Source organism: Accipiter gentilis, chromosome 7, assembly GCF_929443795.1.
Source record: "Accipiter gentilis chromosome 7, bAccGen1.1, whole genome shotgun sequence".
NCBI classification, from domain to species: Eukaryota; Metazoa; Chordata; class Aves; order Accipitriformes; family Accipitridae; genus Astur; species Astur gentilis.
The window spans coordinates 28668841-28689676 of NC_064886.1; the positions used below are offsets into that span (position 1 = coordinate 28668841).

At 40.5% G+C, this 20836-nt stretch overlaps 1 protein-coding gene across 3 annotated transcripts in view; it reads left to right on the top strand.

The window, feature by feature from the left end:
* ZNF423 (zinc finger protein 423) overlaps window positions 1-20836 on the top strand; it is a 237221-nt gene that overhangs the window by 134606 nt on the left and 81779 nt on the right. For 2 of the 3 annotated variants that reach the window (XM_049806953.1, XM_049806954.1), the window contains 2 exons: window positions 1357-4580; window positions 11552-11636. In XM_049806953.1, coding sequence (XP_049662910.1) covers window positions 1357-4580; window positions 11552-11636 — 3309 coding nt within the window. The remainder of the gene's footprint in view (window positions 1-1356; window positions 4581-11551; window positions 11637-20836) is intronic. The other variant, XR_007506815.1, reaches the window with a different exon arrangement.

Consider the following 20836-nt stretch of genomic DNA (forward strand, 5'->3'; position numbering starts at 1 on the left):
CTCTCTTTTCCTGGGATGATAAAGAAGGTCTTTGCCAAAGCAAACGGTGCCACCCGAGCTAGCCTCTTACGGTGGTGATATCCGCGTTGGCTGAGCCTTTCTTTGAGAGCTTCTCCACCGTACATGTGCTCTTCCCTGCCTGGTGACTCTGGAGTTGGCAGGCACGAGGAGTGCGCGTGTGGCAGCCTACACGCACAGTTGGGGATTTTTTTTATTGGTTTGTTTTAGGAAGGGCTGAAGTAGGAACATTAAATGTTTTATAAGGACGATGTATCTGGAGAACTGGTTCCTTTTTGGAATCTCCAAACGTATATGTGGTCAGCGCCTTCCCTCATTTACATGAATTTTATTTTTGCTTCTTTCCGTGATTGAGTTTTGTATCGGACTAGTGGCATTTTTGCTTCGCTCAACATCTCCGCGTTTATTGGAATTAGGATATTTGAACTCACTCTCTTCTGTTTCTTGTTAACAATTCTGTTTATGAAAGCTGCCAACATTTTATGTATTTTTCCTAAAATGACTGTTTTGCTGCTGGATTTGGTGCTGTGTTTCTCTATGGTAATATCAAATTATAATTTTTTTTCCAAAGCCTCATATTGAGCAAAGGAAATAGTTATTCCAACAGAGGCTGGGGCATTGTTGGTTTATCCTGAAGTTGATTCTTTTGTGATGTCTTGAGATCTCCGATGGTGATTTTCTGGGCTTTTTTAATTTGTTTGGTTTTGTACCAAGCAGGCAGCCTTACCTTTCATATGAATGAATGTGGTGATGGTGCAGAGCTCTTCTCTGATTTTCTTGATCTGTCTCAAATCTGATGCTTTTATTTCACCTAGATGTTTGACTCTGCTTTTGAGCAGCCTTTCCTTCTGTTACAGTTTTGAGACAGAACTGAAGGATTTTGTTTAATGGAGACATTACTTAAAATCAACTTGATGTAGCATTTAAAAAGACCCACAAAATCACAGGTGATCACTTAACACTGTAGCTTTTCGAAATGTTTGTATTGCTTCATTGCACATTGTGTTTTGCTTTCTTTATTCATTGTTTATTGCTTTACAGTACAGTGAGCAGGGGTTAAACCTGCTAAAGAAAAATGCTTTTTATTAATGCTGTATGTTGGCAAATTTGTGAATTATGTGTACAAATATATTTTTATTTCTCAAACCTCCTTTGAAATTCAAGAGATCTTTCTTTTTTTTTTTTTAGTTGTTTTTTTTTGTTGTGTGGTGTTTTTTTTGTTTTTTTTTTTTTTAATGCTGTAGTAGCAGAAGCCCATAGTGTTGTTGAGAGCTTTGTCCTTATTTCACAGATGCACTGGGAATTGTTTTTAATCTCCTTTCTGCTTTCCCATTACAGATGGTGATGACGACCCACAACTCTCCTGGGTGGCTTCATCTCCCTCCAGCAAAGATGTTGCATCACCCACTCAGATGATAGGAGATGGGTGTGATCTCGGCATTGGGGAGGAGGAAGGGGGGACTGGCCTGCCGTATCCCTGTCAGTTTTGTGATAAGTCCTTCATTCGCCTGAGCTACCTTAAAAGGCACGAGCAGATCCACAGTGACAAACTACCTTTCAAATGCACCTACTGTAGCCGGCTTTTTAAGCACAAGAGAAGTAGGGATCGCCACATAAAGCTTCACACAGGGGATAAAAAGTACCATTGCCATGAATGCGAGGCTGCGTTCTCTCGCAGCGATCACCTCAAAATTCACCTGAAAACCCACAGCTCCAGCAAACCCTTCAAGTGTACTGTGTGTAAACGTGGGTTTTCATCTACCAGCTCATTGCAGAGTCACATGCAAGCTCATAAAAAGAACAAGGAACATATGGCAAAGACTGAGAAAGAGGTGAAGAAGGATGATTTTATGTGTGATTACTGTGAAGAGACATTCAGTCAGACTGAAGATTTGGAGAAGCACGTAATGACACGCCACCCACAGCTTTCCGAGAAGGCAGATTTGCAGTGTATTCATTGCCCTGAAGTATTTGCAGACGAAAACTCGCTGCTCTCACACATTCATCAAGCCCATGCCAACAAAAAACACAAGTGCCCTATGTGCCCTGAGCAGTTTTCTTCAGTGGAGGAAGTCTATTGCCACTTGGACAGCCACAGACAACCTGACTCCAGCAATCACAGCATCAGCCCTGACCCAGTCTTGGGGAGCGTGGCGTCCATGAGCAGTGCAACGCCCGACTCCAGCGCATCGGTGGAAAGAGGTTCCACCCCAGATTCAACCTTAAAGCCTTTGAGAGGACAAAAGAAAATCAGGTCTGTGGACAGAGAGGAAGGCCAGAACTGGTCTAAAGTTACTTACAGCTGCCCGTACTGCTCGAAGCGCGACTTCAACAGCCTTGCTGTTCTGGAGATCCACCTGAAGACCATTCATGCGGACAAACCTCAGCAAAGCCACACGTGCCAGATCTGCCTTGATTCCATGCCTACACTGTACAACTTGAATGAACACGTGAGAAAGGTGCACAAAAACCATGCCTATCCCATGATGCAGTTTAGCAACATTTCTGCCTTTCACTGTAACTACTGCCCGGAGATGTTTGCAGATATCAATAGCTTACAAGAACACATCCGTATTACTCACTGTGGCCCAAATGCTACCCCTCAAGATGGCAACAACGCTTTCTTCTGTAACCAGTGCTCCATGGGCTTTCTGACTGAAGCAACCTTGACTGAGCACATTCAGCAGACTCACTGCAATGTAGGAAATTCAAAATTGGATTCCCCTGTCATTCAGCCAACACAGTCTTTTATGGAAGTTTATTCATGCCCTTATTGCACAAACTCCCCCATTTTTGGCTCCATCCTGAAGCTTACAAAGCATATTAAAGAAAACCACAAGAACATTCCTCTGGCACACAATAAGAAGTCAAAAGCAGAGCAGAGTCCAGTTTCTTCTGATGTTGAAGTCTCTTCCCCTAAAAGGCAACGGCTTTCTGCTAGTGTAAACTCAGTGTCTAATGGTGAATACCCATGTAATCAGTGTGATCTAAAGTTCTCAAATTTTGAAAGTTTTCAAACCCATTTAAAGTTGCATTTGGAGTTGCTGTTGAGGAAACAGTCTTGCCCTCAGTGTAAAGAAGACTTTGACTCCCAGGAGTCTCTTCTGCAACATCTCACCGTACATTACATGACAACTTCAACTCATTATGTATGTGAGAGCTGCGACAAACAGTTTTCTTCAGTGGATGATTTGCAGAAGCATTTGTTGGATATGCATACTTTTGTGTTGTATCACTGCACCCTTTGCCAAGAAGTTTTTGATTCCAAGGTATCTATCCAAGTGCATCTGGCAGTCAAGCATAGCAATGAAAAGAAGATGTATCGTTGCACAGCCTGTAACTGGGATTTTAGGAAGGAGGTGGATCTCCAGATCCACGTGAAGCATAGTCACTTGGGGAATCCGTCAAAGTCTCACAAATGCATCTTCTGTGGTGAGACCTTTAGCACAGAGGTAGAACTGCAGTGCCACATTACAACCCACAGCAAAAAATACAACTGCAAGTTTTGTAGCAAAGCTTTTCATGCCATCATCTTGCTTGAAAAGCACTTGCGGGAAAAACATTGTGTTTTTGATGCTAGCGCTGAGAATGGTACAGCTAATGGCATGACCCCAACAAATAAGAAGACAGAAGGAGCAGATATCCAGAACATGTTATTGAAGAATCCAGATACTTCCAACAGTCATGAAGCCAGTGAGGATGATGTAGATGCTTCTGAGCCCATGTATGGCTGTGACATTTGTGGGGCTGCCTATACTATGGAGGTCCTCTTGCAGAACCATCGTTTGAGAGATCATAACATCAGGCCTGGGGAGGATGACTGTTCTAGGAAGAAAGCAGAATTCATCAAAGGTAGCCACAAGTGTAATATCTGCTCAAGGACCTTTTTCTCAGAAAATGGCCTGAGAGAGCACATGCAGACCCATCGAGGCCCAGCTAAGCACTACATGTGCCCCATCTGTGGGGAACGCTTCCCATCACTCCTGACCCTGACGGAGCACAAAGTCACTCACAGCAAGAGTTTGGATACAGGGACGTGTCGGATCTGCAAAATGCCGCTGCAGAGCGAGGAGGAGTTTATCGAGCACTGCCAGATGCATCCAGATCTCAGAAACTCCCTCACTGGGTTTCGCTGTGTTGTCTGTATGCAGACGGTCACCTCTACCCTTGAGTTGAAAATTCATGGGACGTTCCATATGCAGAAATTGGCAGGAAACTCTGCAACCTCGTCGCCCAATGGCCAGGCCTTGCAAAAACTCTACAAGTGTGCATTGTGCTTGAAGGAGTTCCGGAATAAGCAGGACTTGGTAAAGTTGGATGTGAATGGCCTTCCCTATGGCCTGTGTGCTGGATGCATGACCAGGAGCACCAATGGACAGTCTTCGGGCTTGACTCCACAGGAGGTGAACGAGAGACCGTGTGGCAGTCTGAGGTGTCCAGAGTGTAGCGTCAAATTTGAAAGTGCTGAAGACCTAGAGAGCCACATTCAGGTAGACCACCGAGACCTGACGCCTGAGACTAGTGGCCAAAGGAAAGGTACCCAGACATCCCCTGTTCCCAGAGTAAGTACGGCTGAATTTTAAGATGTCTGAGGGATAAAATGTAGACCTTCAATGTGACTGACAACTGATCTGATCTATTTATTTTTTTTTAAACTGTCACTTCATAAAATCACTTGTGCTACTAAAAAACCCCAACAAAACAGGAGGAAAGGTAGAGTAATGCTCATAGAAAAATTAGATGTTGCTCAGCCTTGCAGGGTCCTTGATTCCTAGTGGCAGCACATCAGATTTTTTTATCATAAAACTGCCCTAGATTTACAAACAGAGAGCTGAGACACTTGAATGGTGGCGATTGAGTTTGTCCATGAATTCTGATGCTACTGAACTGGCAGATCTGGAAAAGCTGGAGCATTTCCATGAAAAAAGGAGGTGCTGAGTACCCAAAACAAACAAAAAAATCTGATCTGTCAGACTTGAGGAATTACCAGGAGACTAAACACAAGCAGGAGGATAAAGGAATTTTTGAGGAAAAATGTAGTGAATTCCACGCTACCCCCCAAATTCTCACCTAAAACAAATTTCTGTGCTAAAGAGCTTGTCTTTATGGATGTCTGTCAGAGTGAACGTTGTGAGGCTGCTTGGATGTCTGTGTGCATACATGTATGCTTGTGCATGTGTGTGTGTGTGTATGATTTTAAAAGTGATTTTAAAAGGATCTGCCTCATGGCCTTCCTGCAAGATAAATAGTTTTCTTAGCAAATCTGGAAAATCTTGTCTAATGCAGGTTACATATAAGCGTGCTCTCCTTTAGTGTTCACAGATAGCCTGCTTTCCCATTTCTTAGCTTACAAGATACTTGGGAACATGCAGATCGAAGTAAGGTTTCAGAAGCCTACTCAGGAGATTAATATCATTTGCAGTTTATAGTCTTTTAAAATTATTTGTTGACGTTTTGGTTCAAGAATGGGCCAAGTCAGTCCTTCCTCTGTCAGGAACAGATGGAATGAGAAGTAGATTTTGGAAACCTTCTCGGGAGACCAACAGCAGACACATCTGAGTATTGATATCATCTGACATTTTTAATTAAACATGATGGGGTGAGATTTTCAAAAGTATCTAAGGAAATTAGGCACCCAACTCCTAATGAATAATTCCATCCGTAGATGCCTGTTTATGTCAATCTGCTAATTAAAGCACCCACAAACACATCTTACTGCATTAAAAGAACCTGAAAATACCATTCAACTAGAACACCAGAGGCTCAGTAAGTAAGAGAAGACACTAAGTATGTCCTGAGGATGCAGACTGAGATGCCTCCAATAGAGCTGGTGCAGGCTCTGTCCCCAGCTGGACTTGTGAGCTCCAGCTCAGCGCTGGGGCATGCGGGGCAGCAGTGTCTGGCCGAGCTGGGCTGTGCACGGCCAGCTTGGAGCACGGCACTGCCTGCCCCAGCACCCGCTGGCCTCAATGCCCCGTTCCAGGCTTCTGAGTGAATCCCACAGAAAGTTTAATTTCTTTTTTTGTATTTATTTTTGCTTTTTTTAGTAAAACAAATGGATATTGTTCCTTCTGGGTGTGGTGAATGTGTGACTAAGCCTCCAGGCACACACACAGAATTCTGCAGAAGAATGAGGAATGGAAATATCCCTCCTTCGGTGTGATACCTTTTGAGAGTTCAGCTGGGGCTCTGGCTAGGTCATTCTCCTTTCTCCTCCTCAGGCCTTTATTTCCATCTAAATTCTTTAAAACACCTCTGTTCTCTTAGGTAGGACTAATTCTTCATATGGCTGGGCCTATAGCCTAAAGTATTACCTTTTCTTTCCTATCGACTATCAGAAGCAGAATACATTGCCATTTTCTGCTATTTCTTGCTTTAACTCTTTCTTTTCAGTGACAGCTTCCATACTCGTTCTCTCAGGGGAGAGTTTTAAGTTCTTCTGTAAGGTAAATGCTTTGAATTTCATACCATGAGGAAAGGTCTTAGTTCCTTTCTAGAAGATAATGAAAAATCAGCACTTGTGATGATGGCAAATGGTACCTTCAACAGGTGACTACAGCCTGCACATATGCTAATATCAGAGACCTTTATGGTATGCATCCCAGGAATAGATATATTGTTATTAGGAATAATTCATTATCTTACCCTTCATTATAGGTGCAAGACCTGAATTCTGATATCGGTTCACATGGAAACTATTGGTGTTTCACTCAGGTTACTCAAGGCAATGAGTGCCCTTTGTGTCTGCCTAGCACAGGGGTTTTCAAAGAATTATGCTGTCTTTTAAATGGTGATAAATCTCAGTATTTCAAGAATAGTGTTTACTTAACTTCATTGGCTTCATAGCAAAGCTAAGCAAGTTGAACACGATCTTTCTTGTCGTCTTGTTAGCATGCTGCGCACAGGTAAAATACCGTTTTACTGGAGGAATCTTAAGTGCACAATGCATGTAGAGTAATCTGCAGATGTCCAGAGAAGAGCTGCTTCTCTCCAATTCTTGAGCACTGCTACATTTCTTTTTCAAATACCTTATTGATTTTTCTTTCTGAAACAGAAAAGCTGTTGAAGATTAGGACAAGGCACAGTCAGAAAGAAAATATAGGGAGATTAGATTTTAAGTAGTGGGTGTATATCTCAGAGTAAATAAGAATAAGCAGAATGAAATCCAAGCAAGTGGAAAAGATGACAATGACATCCAAAATCTGTAACTTCTTTCAGTGTCGGAAATCACTCCACCTGCAGTTATACTTCCTGAATTGAAGAAGTGAGCATGGAAGCCTAAAGGAATTTCAGAAAAAAACCTTAAAAGAAGATTTAACCCCAAAGTGAAAGAAAGGAAGAAAATAATATTAGCTCTTGATGTATAAAAAATGAAAATATTGGGGAAGAAAAAAAGATAGAGCAGGAGAAAAAGAACAATTTCTTTTTACTCTATGTATTCAAGTTTGTGTATGCACAATGGATACAGCACCACAAACAGAGTACGAATATTTTGTTATGTTTTGAGTTTTTTACTATTGAATTTTTGGAGGTTTTGTTCTTAACATCAGTTGGAGACAGAAACATGAGGATCAGAAACCACTCAGAATTGCTTGGCGGTTTTGGGTTTTTTTTATCCGTAAGAATGAAAAGAAAGCACATAACCCTTGAAAATACTGCTGTATTCTTTCTTCCTCACATTGTAGTATGGCAAACAACCAGGAAGAAATATCTGTGAATTGATAACGTTTGTTTCTAGGACGTCTTAACTAGGATCCAGTCATGATGGTCAACAAAGATAGTTTTCCAGATGGACAAAGTTTTTGCCTTGTGTACATGGCAACATCTGCATTGGAGGATTTGTTATTAGGAGATCTTAAGTCCAGTCAATGGTCTTCCATAAGGAACATCACTAAGAAGAATAGATAAAATACACCTTAGTGGTAAAAGATTGCTCTAACATCAATTTGTGTTTGATTCTTACAGTTTTACATGAGCTATTCGGTTTGGCTAGGACTTAAGTTTTTTTTTTTTAGATGAGCATTGCAAGTGGAGGTACATTCCAGTATCTTGGACATGTATAGCTCAAGACCTTTTTTTTTTTCTATTATGATTGTGTCAGATGTAATGCCTTCATGTTTTTCTAAATGTATTTCTGTGTGTGTGAGCTTCAGTTTTGAAACATTTTATTAATTCCTTTTAACATGTCTTCTAGAGGAATGTGTATGTCTTGAGAAACATGACTAGTTGTTTAGTGTTGAGATTTCTCATTGCCCCTTGTAAAGCTGGAAACAGTCACGTTTCAAGCTGCTTTTTCTCTTACACAGATTTATCCTTATTTTGTACCATAGTTATCATAAACAATGCTTATTTAACATTGACAATGGCAAATGCTTAGACTTCAATTAAATTTCCATCTTGAATGGTGTTACTATTTTTAGCCCACCTAGGTTATTTGGACTGAAGAAACAAAGGAGGTGGCATAGAAAATTGGAAGAATGGACCCTATTGTGTTCCTTTTCTCAGTTCCTTTTCTCCTGCACACTTTCTTGGATTCAATTCCCTCTCTTTGTTCTCCCCCGCATCCCTTCTCTTCCCTTGTAAATCCACTTGAATGGAGGAATATTTTCTTTGTAGAACAGGAAACCATTTCCAGATTTAAAGGAGGACAGTCTGGAAAACCCATGGGAACAATAGTTACTTCAGAAAAGAAACCAGAACCTTCTGTTGTTATTACTACTATTTTGTGCCAAGATTAGAATTAAATATCTGGACTTAATGGGGATTGAGGTCTCAGCTGAAGGCCTGCTCATCTGGTCTCTTATGTCACCTAGATGCTGTCACCTAGACTCCGTTAGCTCCTCAGAGTCTGGGCACATTTGTTGTACCACTTGTGAAGACAAAACTTTAAAAAGAGATAACTGACCCATTAATAATGTTTGTGAAGCCATGACACCCACAAAAATGGTAGTGGAAGATGATATTTGGTACCCCAAATAAAACAGCCTTGTATTAAAACTAGCGCTCCCCATTTACTGAGAACGGAAGTCTGGTTTTGTGACATTCTTTTAAAGAGAATTATTAATGAGCCAAAAAAATCAGCTCTTCCATCTCTTGCATATACATTTGGGTGCTAATCTAGCTATAGCTATTTCATGGCCTGTATGAGGCCATTTATTAACCTCAGGCGGGGTACCCTATCACAAGAACCATTGCCTCAGTTAAGCTGCTCTTTTGTATGCATGTGTCTCAGCTGAGGCTAAAGATAATACTCAGAGGAAGTCTGAAATCTGCCGTCTTCTCTGAGGGGTGGTCACGCCAAGCAGAGTGTTTTATAAGTTTGTGAAATGGTGTGGAGGAGTTCGCACTGGGTCTGTGGATAAACAAAGACATCCTGTCTCCAGATCTGTTAGTAAGTAGCTTTCAGAAGCACCGAAATCAATTAAAAAAATGAATCCTTTGTCTGTGTTTAATATAACTTTAAAGGTTTGAAATAGAGTTGAGCTGAAATATTGTCCGTTTTACCTAGTTACTTAGGGAACCCTCATAAACAGAGATAAGTGTTGAATAAGGCACAAAACTGAGTAATCTTTGAAGTTTTAAAGAAGAGGAAGGTTTCAAGTTTTAAATGTGACCACATGAATCATTCACCGTCCAATCCCACTTTTCACTTCCAAGGTTTTTTGTGTTTTGTTTTGTTTTGTTTTGTTTTTTTTTCAAAGTTAGGAGCCCTCAGCATGTGTATGCCAGTGTGTTTGAGAGGACATGTGTATGTATGTGTGCTGTGCTCGTCTGCCGGAATAGATTCCCAAGAAAGAGTGCTGCAGAAATCCAGCTGTTTTTCTATTAACAGCCTTGATTTCCGAATGGACTCCAGGAGGATACTTTCTTGAGCTGCCTAGGGATAACTAGCCAATCCAAACTATTTCCTTTTATATGGTTGGCTGTGTCAGGTTTCGGCCAATGGAGTATAGCCTTCTTCCTATTAATGTGTTAATCACCCATTGTTATTTTAGCCTAGAAAGCCCTGCCTATGTGCAAACACATACTGCGTACAGAATTCATGGAATACACATAACATCCATAGACTGGTGCATTTGTTATTATGGTATTAGAGCATGTTCATTAACCTCCAGCAGACTAACTTGTTGCCATTGATGACATGGGAAGTAGTTAAGAAGCTCTTGGCAGCACCTAATTTGTTCTTTCCTCAGCAGGTGCTTGAGGAAATTGGATCCCATGCGCAGAGGGGGTGACAGCAACTCCTCTGTTTAACTCAAAACTTCTGACTTATTACTGCTGTCCTAAAAATGGGATTCTTTACCTAGGTGTGGGGTGGAGGCTGTAAGAAAAAATAATGTGCATCTAAAAGTGCACAAAAAATACCCGCAAAATATTTTGCTTCAAAAAACTTAAGAGGTGTTGTTTACTGAATTGGGTTTCTCAGTGCTAATGGCTTGGCGTTCTCATCAATTTCTCGGCTAACTGAGCTTGTGGCCAGTGCATGGAGAGTCCACATACATTCTGCTGCCATCCACTTTAGCCGTAAGGATACAGACTGCATGCTCATGCCTAGTGGCAAGTGTTGCAGTAGGAGTTATTCTCTAGGAAAAGGTAGGCACAAAAGGCCCAATTTTTTTAAATTGCACGTCAAAAGATGTCTATTTAGATAGCATATTCCCGTGAAGTAAAAGAGCATGCACATTAGACCAATGAAGCTTAATCCTGCTTTGGGAAGTAAGACTCTTTGCAAATGTATGAAAGCCCAGCATTCGTGTTTTTGGGTTTTTTTTCCTGAACCTGGATGTCCAACTTGTCAACATGCATTTTAATTTCTGCAAATGATTTCTTGGGGTTTTTTCCTGTCATGTTGCAAAAGTACATGCACCATTGTCAATCTGAGTGCAAACCCCGTTTTCCCTGTTTGAATAAATGGTTCATGTAATTGCCTCTTCACACTGTCTCCTGACTTCTGCAGCTAAGCCTCTCTGGTATGACTCTGAAACGGAGAAAATACACAACAGATTGTGCTAGGAAAGAATTCTTTGTGGTAATGCAGTTTTTCCAGGGTTTCTGATGGGATACCATTACAAAATGTATTCTTTCCTTTTGTCCTTCCCTTCCTCAAGTATAGGTGTTTTGCCTCCTGTATTTTGAATTTAACTAAAAATGGAATTTTTTGAGAAAGTTGATCTTTTTCTGAAAACAGAGTTACCTTTCAATGTCTTTTATTTCACTCTGTAGGAATATTTCCTGCATTGGGTTAAATGACGTGCAATCTGATTATGGCTCAAGTACTCAATCAGATTTTCAAGTACTATCATTTGAAATTTTTTAAGTTGAAATTAAAGATTCTTCTAAAGCAGGCTGTTAATTACAGATTGTATTTATGGTCCCAGAAAAGCCCAGCCCAACTTGATGTCTTGTTGGGGACATATGAGCAGAAAAGGCCTCAGTGGAGGAAAGTTGAAGCACGTAATATGCTATATTCATGATCACACTTGCCTTATGCTACAGTGCAGTTTTCTCTAATCTCTTTTTGGTTATTAAACAGAAAAAGACCTATCAGTGCATCAAGTGCCAGATGACCTTTGAGAATGAGAGAGAGATACAAATCCATGTCGCTAACCATATGATTGGTAAGACATTCTTTAAACTAGGCCACTCATCGGCTGCTTGTTTTTTGCTACTCTTTGAAATTCACTATTCTAATAACTTGTTAATATTCATGCTGTAATTTATTTTTTTTATCTTTCAAGGAAAATGATTTTGATGTAATGATTCTTCACTTCAAAGCTTTTTAAATATGTGGTTATAAAAGTGTTACTGCTGAGCTTTTTTCCTTATCCTTTTGAGTCCTCATGTAGCATTTTCATTTATATTAAAATCAAACTTTTGACAGTATCTTCCATTTGGTAGCATAAATTTCTCTCTATCCATGTAAAAAGTACTTGCCAGTTGTCAACCACTTAGGAGCAATTATGTTTCAATTTTGTATGTCATGACATTGAATAGATTTAACTGCTAGCATTTTCCCAGCTAAGTGTGGTGAATTCCTGAGGAACATTGTCAAAACAAAACACTTACAGAGTTATTTCAGTAGGTTTTTTTCGTCTTTTTCCAACAATTCTGGACTTCAGAAAGTTCAACTTACATACAAGTGTTTCAAAAATCAGTGCTTGCTGCCTTCTACTACAGTCCCATCGCAAGAGTTTGCAGTAAAGTGTTATTGTAAACTGATGGGTTGTATTTCTGCTGCAGCTGTATGATTGCTTTTCTGATGAACACAAGAATTGTTTTTCCTGTCTGTACAGATGTTATAAATATATGTGTTGGCCCAAGAGGTCAGTTTATTTTGATGCGTAGACCACAGAGGAGTTACTTACACATGCCACTGTAGGCATATGTTGGATGAGATCCTTCAAGGACCCTACAGTGCACTCTGTGTGTCTCATATGTTCACATGCAGCATTTATCTCCCATAAGCATAATGGTTTTCCTTCAACAATTTTACATTTAGGAAATTATTCTCCCGTCAATGCATGTATGTAACTCCTATTATCTTTGAAGTGAATTATGCATAAATACTAGAAACAGAGAAATATGGACTGACACGGTCTTCGCACCCCCACCCCCAAATGAAAAATACACATGTCAGTCACAACAATTTTCATCTGAGAGCCAGGCAGGAGTTTGAAGTCAATGTCAAACAGGTTAAGATGAAGATATTTAAAAATGTTTGCTTTTGTAGCAGGTGTTAATGTAATCTCTTGTTTGCAAGCTTGAAGAGTGAGATCCTTGTTAATTGGACCATAGTGATTTCATGTAGCTCCTCCCTAGATTTTTTTTTAAGGAGTCTGAAAGAAAGAAGTCCTTAGGCAAGCTTAGCACTTGTTTCAACTTAATTTGTGATCCAGTAGCTAATAAATGATTTTTAAATACAAAGGTCATGAAGTGCTGAATTAAGGTTCTGCTTGATTTGAGAGGGGAGTTCTTTTTCCTTTCGGAAAGATGCAATTTCTTCATTTTCCAGTGACTGATGTTTGAAGTTCATTTTTGTATTTCCCCAAATTAGTGCCGTCTAGAAGAACACACGATGATATATATGACATGACAAGGTTCACTATTAGTTCTATTGGAAAACAACAGTGGTGAAGGCATAGGAGGCTGAGAAGTGTGGTGCTGCTGATTGTGAAAACTGTACCTATTGTTTCCTTGAAGCTGTACATAAGTTATTATACATATCTGGAAGAACTCTATATAAATACAAAGATGCATATGGACTCAGTTCCATACACCTAGAACATTGTAAATAACAGGTCATGGTAAGAAAATGTGTGATTATTCCATTGCGTTGTCACGTCTTTGTGTCGCTTTGCTGAGATATGGACTGAGAATCTTCATTAAGCTCAAGTCATCACTTTTTTTTATGGTGCAATTTAGGAGAGAATGAAGTATAGAAACCTTTAGTATGGAGCCAAGCTTCCTCCCACTCTGGGCATCTCAGTTCACAAGGCTCTTGGGCCCCCTCTCCTTCAAGACATGTGACTGCTTCCGAAAAGGTGTTGCGAGTGAGTCTGCTGTTGGTATTCTGCTGTTCTTTACTGGGGAATACTGACGGGGAAAGGAGAGACTAGATGTCACCGTTTTTCCAGCAATAAATGGTGTGCAGATTTTTGATGTTAATTTGCATTGTGCTGAGTCAGTAATAGTAAGGAAAGGGATGGATTGCCTCTTGGGCTTGCTCCTGTGCCCTTTGTTCAAAGCCTGAGAGCCTTGATCCCTTACTCAGGCCATAGGAGAGACAGGCACGTGCCTCCTTACCACTGAGGCTGGTTTATTGCTTACAAAATAAGGGGTGCAAGAGTTTCCCTTCTCTGTGTTAGACCAAGTCTAGCCAGATGGGCAGTGAGAGAAAGAAGCTAATATAGCTGTTTCTGCAGCCCAGGTCTGTGTCACAGGGGTTATTAATGTCATTGTTGTCAATTCAAGATCTACAGATGAGGATTTGTTTGTGCTGGGGGCAGGCACTGAGATCCCAGGGTGAACATACGGGCATTTGGGGGGCAGGGAGGAGCTTGCCCTCAGACTGTGTCTGCTCAGGAGCTTAGGGTTGGGCTCATCTCAATGAACTTGTATCTGTCTAAAATTAAAGTGTCTGGTTTAATATAGTCATTGAGATGCTGTCTGGGGAAAATGAATGATTGATACCAATCTAAGATAAGAGTTTGCGTAGGATAAGCATTTCCAGGGAGAGATTTTTATCTCTCTTTTGAATTTGAAGTGAGCCAAGACAATGAAGTTAGCCTTGACATGTAATTTTTAGGTAAAAAACCCCTTGGCTTTGATAATCCAAGACTTCTCAGCAGCACTTTCTTCTCATACTTTGAGAAACACAAAATCAATAGTTGAGATATCCTAAGCACTTGATTACAGTTTTATTCTGCTCAAGTGACTGTCAACAAAGGAATCCCTGCTCTGTAGCAGCGACACCTCTTTAAGTATCAGTGTCTGTAATATGATTAAAGAATTCAATTATTTCTTACATCGTAGTCTTAAAAAGTGCATCCAGTTAAGTTGGCTGTGCCTCCCTTTTCAACCTCTCAGCTCCTCAGTCTGGAGTTGGAGGCCGTGCTCATAATTCATGGAGGTAGGGGGTTTATTTTTTTCAAAGCAGTATGCAGGGAATTTCCAGTGCTACTCCCACACACCGCTTTGAAAAATTACCCTTCTGCACTCTAGCCCTTCATATCCTGTGCACAAACACAGAGGCACATTGGGTCCTGCGCAGGGTCCCTGGGGAAGGAGCAGGCTGGATACATCCCCAGAGGAGGTAAATGGTAGATGTTTTGTTTCATTTTACACTGGGGCCTGCAGAAGGGCTGTAAGCAGCAGAACAGATCTCCTCAGCTGCTGTTAGCCAGGAAGGGATCTGTTTAGAAATGTTTTCAGCTGGGGAGGCGTTCGGGGTGGAATTTTTAGCGAGCAGAGGTCTTTGAAACTTTGCACTGATTGGGGCTCCTTTGAAACATTTCCATGCCCACAGAAAGGGGATCCCCCTTTGAAACATTTACAGGCATTGGGGAGTCCACCTGGGACTATATCAAAAACTTTCAGTAGTTCTTGCTGCCTCTGTACTTGCTTGCCTCCTGTTGCGCTGACCTGGCAATGTTTAAAGCTTCTCCCCCTTATCTCCCCACCTACCACTGCCTCTGATGTGCGCTCTCTATTAGATGCAGGGGAAGATGGGCATACGCAGCCGTGGGCTCTACAGGGGGCACTGAGCAGCCTCGGCAGCAGCCCGAAGCACGGCAGTCTGTCAGTGCCAATTCTCCCCAGCGGCTGGGGGAGCCGTGGAACTTCAGTCTCCATCACAGGGCCACCGCCGAGTCCCCACGGCACGCAAGCGGTGGCTGCATCAGGGAAAGGGCTCTGGCATTCCCCGTCCTGCACTGCCAAGGGAGCCCCTCCTCGGAACCCTGCGCAGGGAACGCCAGGATTTGGCCCAGGGTTTTCCTACTCGGTTTTCACAACTGTGCTGTTCCCACACCTTGGCCGGGTGCCCTGATTAATATTTTTAAGGGTGCACAAAATTCCACAGACTTGTTGCTCTCCAAGCAGGTCAGGTCACCCAGTATCAAGGGAAGGCGCATTTGGATCTGTGCTGGGGCTCTCGGCTGTTTGGGTAAGTGAAGCGTACGTAGCAGCACTTCTTTCTGTCTCGGTTAGATGGGGGATGTTTTCTGTTTAATGTTCAAAGAAAGATGAACAACTGTCCCCACCCTTCTTTCTCCCTTTCTCAAAGAAAGTCTCCTGGCAAACGTGCCCAGTAAACTCAACCAGGTGCAGTTAGTGCTGGAACAGCGAAAATAATGATTCCTGATCATGCTCTAACACTGGGATTGCTGCAGGACCTGCCTGCCTCCAGCTCCAGAGGAGTGTAAGTGTTTGTGGGCTCGCAAGACGCTGTCCGACTCCTTGGAGCTCAGCAGAGCCCTTCCCCAGCGCTGCTCCTGTCCTTACACATGCAGTTGCCAGCACTCCCAGTCAAAATTCACATATGAATGCCAGTGAGCAGCAAGGGAGGGAGGGAGGGAGGTGCAGGCTGGACGTGTTGTGGTATATGCGATGTGAAGCATGAGGCCCTGTTTGTGCTTTGAGAGCCACTGGGGACAGAAGGGAGTGCTGGAGGGAAAACTTCCAGAAGTCACATTGAAATTGTTCAGTGGTCTGGTCCTTGGACTGCTGTCTGGATAAATACCTCCCTGTTCGATGTGATGGAACAACCAAGTTAAACACTGTGTTTGGAGGAACGGGGAGAGTTTTCCGAGTACTGCCCTAAGCCATGGCGTATCATACATTGTATGTAGTGTAGGACTCCCAAGTATCTGAATTACCTTTCCTGCCCTCAGAGATCATGTTTCAAGTTCTGGAAACACTCTGCCAGAATTAAACAGAAAGAGGAGTGATAACATCCATCCACAGTTATGTTTCTTTCAGATGCATAGAAGTGTTCTAAACAAAAGTGACCGAATACAGGTTTGTTATTTTGTTAACATTTAAAAATAACATAATATTTTAAAATAACAAAATAAGTTTGTTGCTCTTAAAAGGTCAAACTGCAATACTAACTACAGAAATAATTTTCTAAAAAGCAGCAATTTAGAAAGGTGATTCTATGTTTGAAAGAATTAGCCGTTGATACCAAGGTCAGTCACTGAGATGAAACCAGCACAGTGGTGAAGGGGATGAGATAGTACTTAAAATCAAATGTAAGCCAGTATATTCCCAGTTATGTTTTACTTTTCTGTTTAAAAACTGAAGCAAACAGTTTTATCTTTTTGTTTAGGAACTCATAGTTTTCATAAATTCAGTTCTTAACAAAATTGCTAATTATATGAATAAAAATTCAGACTCATTTTGGATGGTCTTGGGCTCCTGCCTGTCACAGTGGATTCTAAGCGCATGTGTATGTGAGAAGGATGTAGGTAAGGATCATTTTTGCAGAACTGACTTTTATACATGTGGAAATACTAGCCCTGGGCATCTCTGATGAGGATGTGAAACATTTCTGATACTCAGGCCTGATCTTGTGAAGTGCTTTGTTCCTCGTTCTCATTGATTTGGGAGTTGAGGACAGCTAACACTTCTCAGAATCTCTCTTGTAACAAAATATCTTTTATTTTATATGAAATAAATGTAGCCAATATTGGAAGAAGGGCAGCTTTAACTCTTGTAAAATTCCCATATTCCTGTGTATTTTGTTTAACACAGTACTTGAATTCTAATTGATTTAAAGTTTAAGGGTGCTATTTGATAAATATATTCCCTTCCATTAAGATACCACCATGACATTGTGTACTGAGACAAAACTGTTTAATTCTTGAGGGAAACTCTTCAGACGTAAGCACTAGTGTTAGTTAAAGCATATACGTGGTAGCAATGATGATGACATTGTAAAGCACTATCTTGGTAATAGCTTTCAGGCACTAAGGCAAATAAAAATGTGCCAGATTGTTTTTGAAGCATTAGATTCAAATTATCAACAGGAACATATTTCTGGACTCAAGAGCTGAATGTGTGAATTAATTATGGACACATTAGGAACTCAAAAATATTTTTTTAACTTTGATGTTTGTAAAGCATATTCCAAGTAATTGCTCCTTTAATGCAGAAATGAAGGTACAACCTTCATATATTTACCCAGTGCTTGCTTCAATATCCAATTCTATGTGGACTTGCCTTAATTAACAATATGTACTAGACTTTCATTTTGCAGTGGCTGGCTATTGTGAAAGATTAATTTTGGGAAAAAACAGCTAAGTGTACTTATCTTAACAGATGAATAACATACATGATGTTTCCACATGCACATGAGAGCCTTAATCCCACCACGTGCGAGTGCCGCGGGCTGGCAGGAGTCCTCCCAGCGCCGCTGCAGAAGACTTTGCCCGAGTGGAGCAAGCTGCTGGCTCGGGCTCTCAGGCAGAGGATTTGCTTATGCCAGTAGGTCCTCGTGTTATTTCGTCCAACTCTAAGCCCTGGGTTTCTATTTTTTCGTGTTAATTGTTTTTAGCATTAAGCACTTGTGCAAGTAGTTAAATAACATTGTAATGAATATAGTGTACAAAAGGCTAGAAATGTTTCATTTTAAAAGCCACACTTTTTAACAATGAAAAACACTGAAAGCCAAACTGCCATTGCTAACAGACAGAAGAAACTCCCTTTAGTATAAACAATATCGGCCCTTAATATAATCTATTACTTAATTGGTTTCTTACTTTGAAACTTGTTTCATAACATTACATTTTTACTGTCCCTTCCTTTCTAAGGCTGGAAAATTCATTACCCAAAATCTTAATAATTTTATCCCGTCATACTGTGCAGATATGGCCTCCTGCAATTGTTATCTATACGTATTTGTTCATACAAATTACTCTGTTTCATGAGAATGTATTTTGTTTTGCTTGTTTATCTACCAGGAAAGAAATAACATTTCCCTTAATGTATTCATTCACATACTCCTTTTGCATTTTTCATTTCATTTACAACTTGGTAATAGTAGTTCAGTTTTCACTGACATTTTTATAGCTGCTATGACAACATTCCTGTTTTGCATGATACATGCATAATCGGCTACGATCACAGTTTTACATTGCTTTCATTCTTTCTTAACTGTGTTAAGATTCCTTACAGACTCTAAACTCAATTTTCATATGCAGTTGTGATTACACCTGTTTAAACATTTTCCTTGTAGTTTCATATTTATTCATAAAGGGAGCAGTTGATAAAACACCTTTTCTGCAATCAGTCTGAGTTTTAAGTGTGATGTTTCTTCAAAGTTATCATTAGCAAGCACCTCAATCTATTGCCCCTTTCAACATCAGTTAGGCAGTGTGGTAAAAAATGCTATTTTTCAGTAAACTTTGCCCTGTGTAGCAGTGATTTCTCTGAACATGTAACTTGTTCTTCATTATTATTAATGCTATTAACCTTGAAAACTGTTGTACGTTTGTATTTAAGAGTCTGCAGAGATGCTTTCTGCCTGTCTCTCAGATATTTTATGTGTGTGTGGCCATGTATCTCTAAGTTCACAAACAAATTTCTTAGCCCCTCTTTGCTAATCTTGAACCTGGAAAAGAAAGCGAGTCCTCACCATACGGGGTTTGGGTTCTCCCTGCAGATGGCAAAATGACTCTACTCCTTCCCAGTGGAGAGGTCAGCACCCCTCTGTGTCCTACTTTTGAAGAAAAAAACACCAGACTATTTCTTGGGGGTGGAGGAGGGAGCAAACCCTCCATCATTTCTAGGTGTAGTCTTTAGACTTCAATAAATAATGTTTTCAGGAAGTTCTCCTCATGTGAATTGTGGGACTAATGTCTGTATCAGTTCTGTCCTAAAATCTAGGTGTTGATGATTTCTTTATGGGAGCTTATTAACAGATAATGGTTTTATCTCAAGAAAGCAGATGTTACCCCCATTTCTTCTTTATTTGCCAAATTAATATACTGGTTTGAAAACATCAGGTACCAGTACTACCTTTCTTGAGAGACAGAGAGCTTTGTGCCTTTTTGCAAAAGATAGCTGAAATATGAGAAGTGAATAAGGAACAAAGAAATGAATGTTTAGCAAAGCTGGAAAAACCCATATTGGGTTGGTTAGCAATTAGCTTAGGCAGAGTTATAAAATACTCTTTTTACTTCTTTAGGGAAACCTAGACAAGGTTCCAGACTGTTTCCAGTCATAGGAAAATGGGAAAAGAAAGTATATAATATTAGTAAACTATAGTTAAATTCCTTTTCTACTGATAAAATTCTTGATTTCACTCTTTCTGAATATCTGGTTCAATATTCAGCACTTCTGAGCACTGGACCTAAAATGTTTATTTTTCTTCTTTTTATTATGGAACAACTCTCTGGTTTTGAATCAGTACGAGTACAGGCATACATATGCTGAACCCTAACTCTAGTTATCAGAGAAAAATGGTTTGTCTATATGTTAAAGGCCCAGATTTGTTCCTTCTGTTACTTGGTTGACTTCAAAGAGAGACAGTTGGCCTGCTGCCTTTAATTGTAGTTCAAACTAAACAGCATCCTTAACCTTGGGGGAGAAGATTTAATCTGATCTTCTGGAACAAGAGGTTACCAAGTGACATGGCCCTTAAAAAAAAAAAAAGTTCTATTTTGTCATAGCTGGCAAGCAAGTCAAATCAAACACAGCCCTCCCTGTATGCTCTGCCTGTTCAGGGTGCTCTGCCTGTTCGGGGTACTGGCACCTTTTTTTATCTTTTTTTTTTTTTTTTTTTTTTCCCATTTGTGAAGGGAAACTTTTCTACCCTGAGGTTCCTTACAGGTGATCCCCATGAAGGAAGCCCATGTAAATTCTTTAAATGCTTTTACCTTTTTTCAATGTTTCAAGGCTCCCAGCACAGATAAATCCTTTGCACGAATGGTCTTCTCTGTCGTTTGTACCAGATGTGCTTTCTTGCTTGTAGCTGGCTTTTCGTTCAGCTTATTAGTAACTTTTGACAGCTTTGGGCCTTTGTAAGAATCAGAAGGTTTTTAATTGAATATTGTGACTTGGCAGGTTCATTGTATGCCATTTTAAAAATTAAATGTCTTTAATTAAAAAATAAAAAACTTACCATTCTTGCAACAGCCAATAACCACTGTGTGATTGCACAGTAACCTTGAGGAAGAAGACTTCAGGTTGTACCTGTCAGTAATGTCAAACTTAAAAGAACTGGCAAATCATGATTTTATAAAGGAAAAAGCTTCTTTGTCCTGCCACAACTGAAAAAACCCGAAGAAACCATGTGTATGAATATCATGGTCTTCAG